Genomic DNA, 1,110 nt, shown 5'->3' with positions numbered 1-1,110 from the left:
ACGTTTGCCTGACGTGCTCTAAACCGTGCAAGAGTCCGCACGGCTACACCAACCTGATAACCCACCTCCGCATCAACCACCCCACCTACCTCGAAGATGCGGGTCGAGCCGCCAAGTATCGCAACTCGCTTCGTCTACGTGTCATAGACGAGGCGACCCGCAACATTTTCCAGTTGTGTAAATGGGTTGTGATGGATCGTCTCCCCTTGAGCTTCGTCGAGCGGAAAATGACGAGGAAGAACGCGTCGCTCACCCCAATTGCCAAGAACACTCTAAAAAGGTACTTGATGCGCATGATCGAGTCTGTCGAGGCTAGGGTTGCTGAAGCGATACCTGCCACGTTCGGCATCGTCCTCGACGGATGTACGTTCAGCGGACGTCACTATATCGCCATCTTCGCCGTGTTCAACGATCCCAAGATGTGCAAAGGAACCCCGGCTCAGGATGACCCGACTACTTCGAGGACACCGACTGCTACACTCGACGTTTCCTACTCTTAGCATTTTGTCCACTTGAGGTTGAGGAAGATCTGTGGGCACAAAGCCTCTTTGATCTGATTGCAGACACGCTGTCCCGCTACAACAAGCCTTGGGAGGCTGTGCACTTCATGGTCGCCGACAATTGCAGCGTCAACCAGTACATTGGTAGTCGTGAGGGTGGTCTACCTATGGTAGGCTGCGCTTCACACAGGCTCAATCTGGCTGTGACGGACTACCTAACCAGCTACGAGGCCCTACTGTCGAAAATCCACGCTCTGATGACTAAGCTCCGAATTATCAAGGGCGAGCCATTCTTCGTCGAGTTACCGACCTGTCGCCCCTCCATCGATATGATACCAGGTGGTCGAGTACCTATGCAATGGTACAACGGTACACGAAGCTAAAACCGGCCCTCAACTCTCTGGGCCACGGTACCCTAGTAGAGTGTGGAATCCAGACACTATTGCTCCAAAAAACCGAGTCGGAATGTGCTCACGAGATTTTAGAAGTTCTTGCCGATTTTGAGGGTGTCACCAAGACTCTACAGCGCTCTACCCTGACACTGTCTGGGGTTCGTCGACTTTTTCGACCTGGTGTGCCAACGGTACTCCCAGCTGAAGCCTCGCCTGTC

General features: G+C 53.5%; 1 protein-coding gene across 1 annotated transcript; it reads left to right on the top strand.

The window, feature by feature from the left end:
* Positions 1-227: 227 nt before the first annotated feature.
* On the top strand, positions 228-883 carry PPTG_20292 (hypothetical protein; the record flags this gene model as incomplete). Its single annotated transcript, XM_008918987.1, has 2 exons — positions 228-363; positions 501-883. The coding sequence occupies 2 exons, from the start codon at positions 228-230 to the stop codon at positions 881-883; spliced, it is 519 nt and encodes a 172-aa protein (XP_008917235.1).
* Between the last annotated feature and the right edge of the window lie 227 nt (positions 884-1,110).

This window comes from Phytophthora parasitica (genome assembly GCF_000247585.1).
Source record: "Phytophthora parasitica INRA-310 unplaced genomic scaffold supercont2.413, whole genome shotgun sequence".
Taxonomy (NCBI): domain Eukaryota; phylum Oomycota; class Peronosporomycetes; order Peronosporales; family Peronosporaceae; genus Phytophthora; species Phytophthora nicotianae.
Note: the sequence above shows the minus strand (reverse complement) of the source record. Positions and strands in the feature narration are given on the sequence as shown.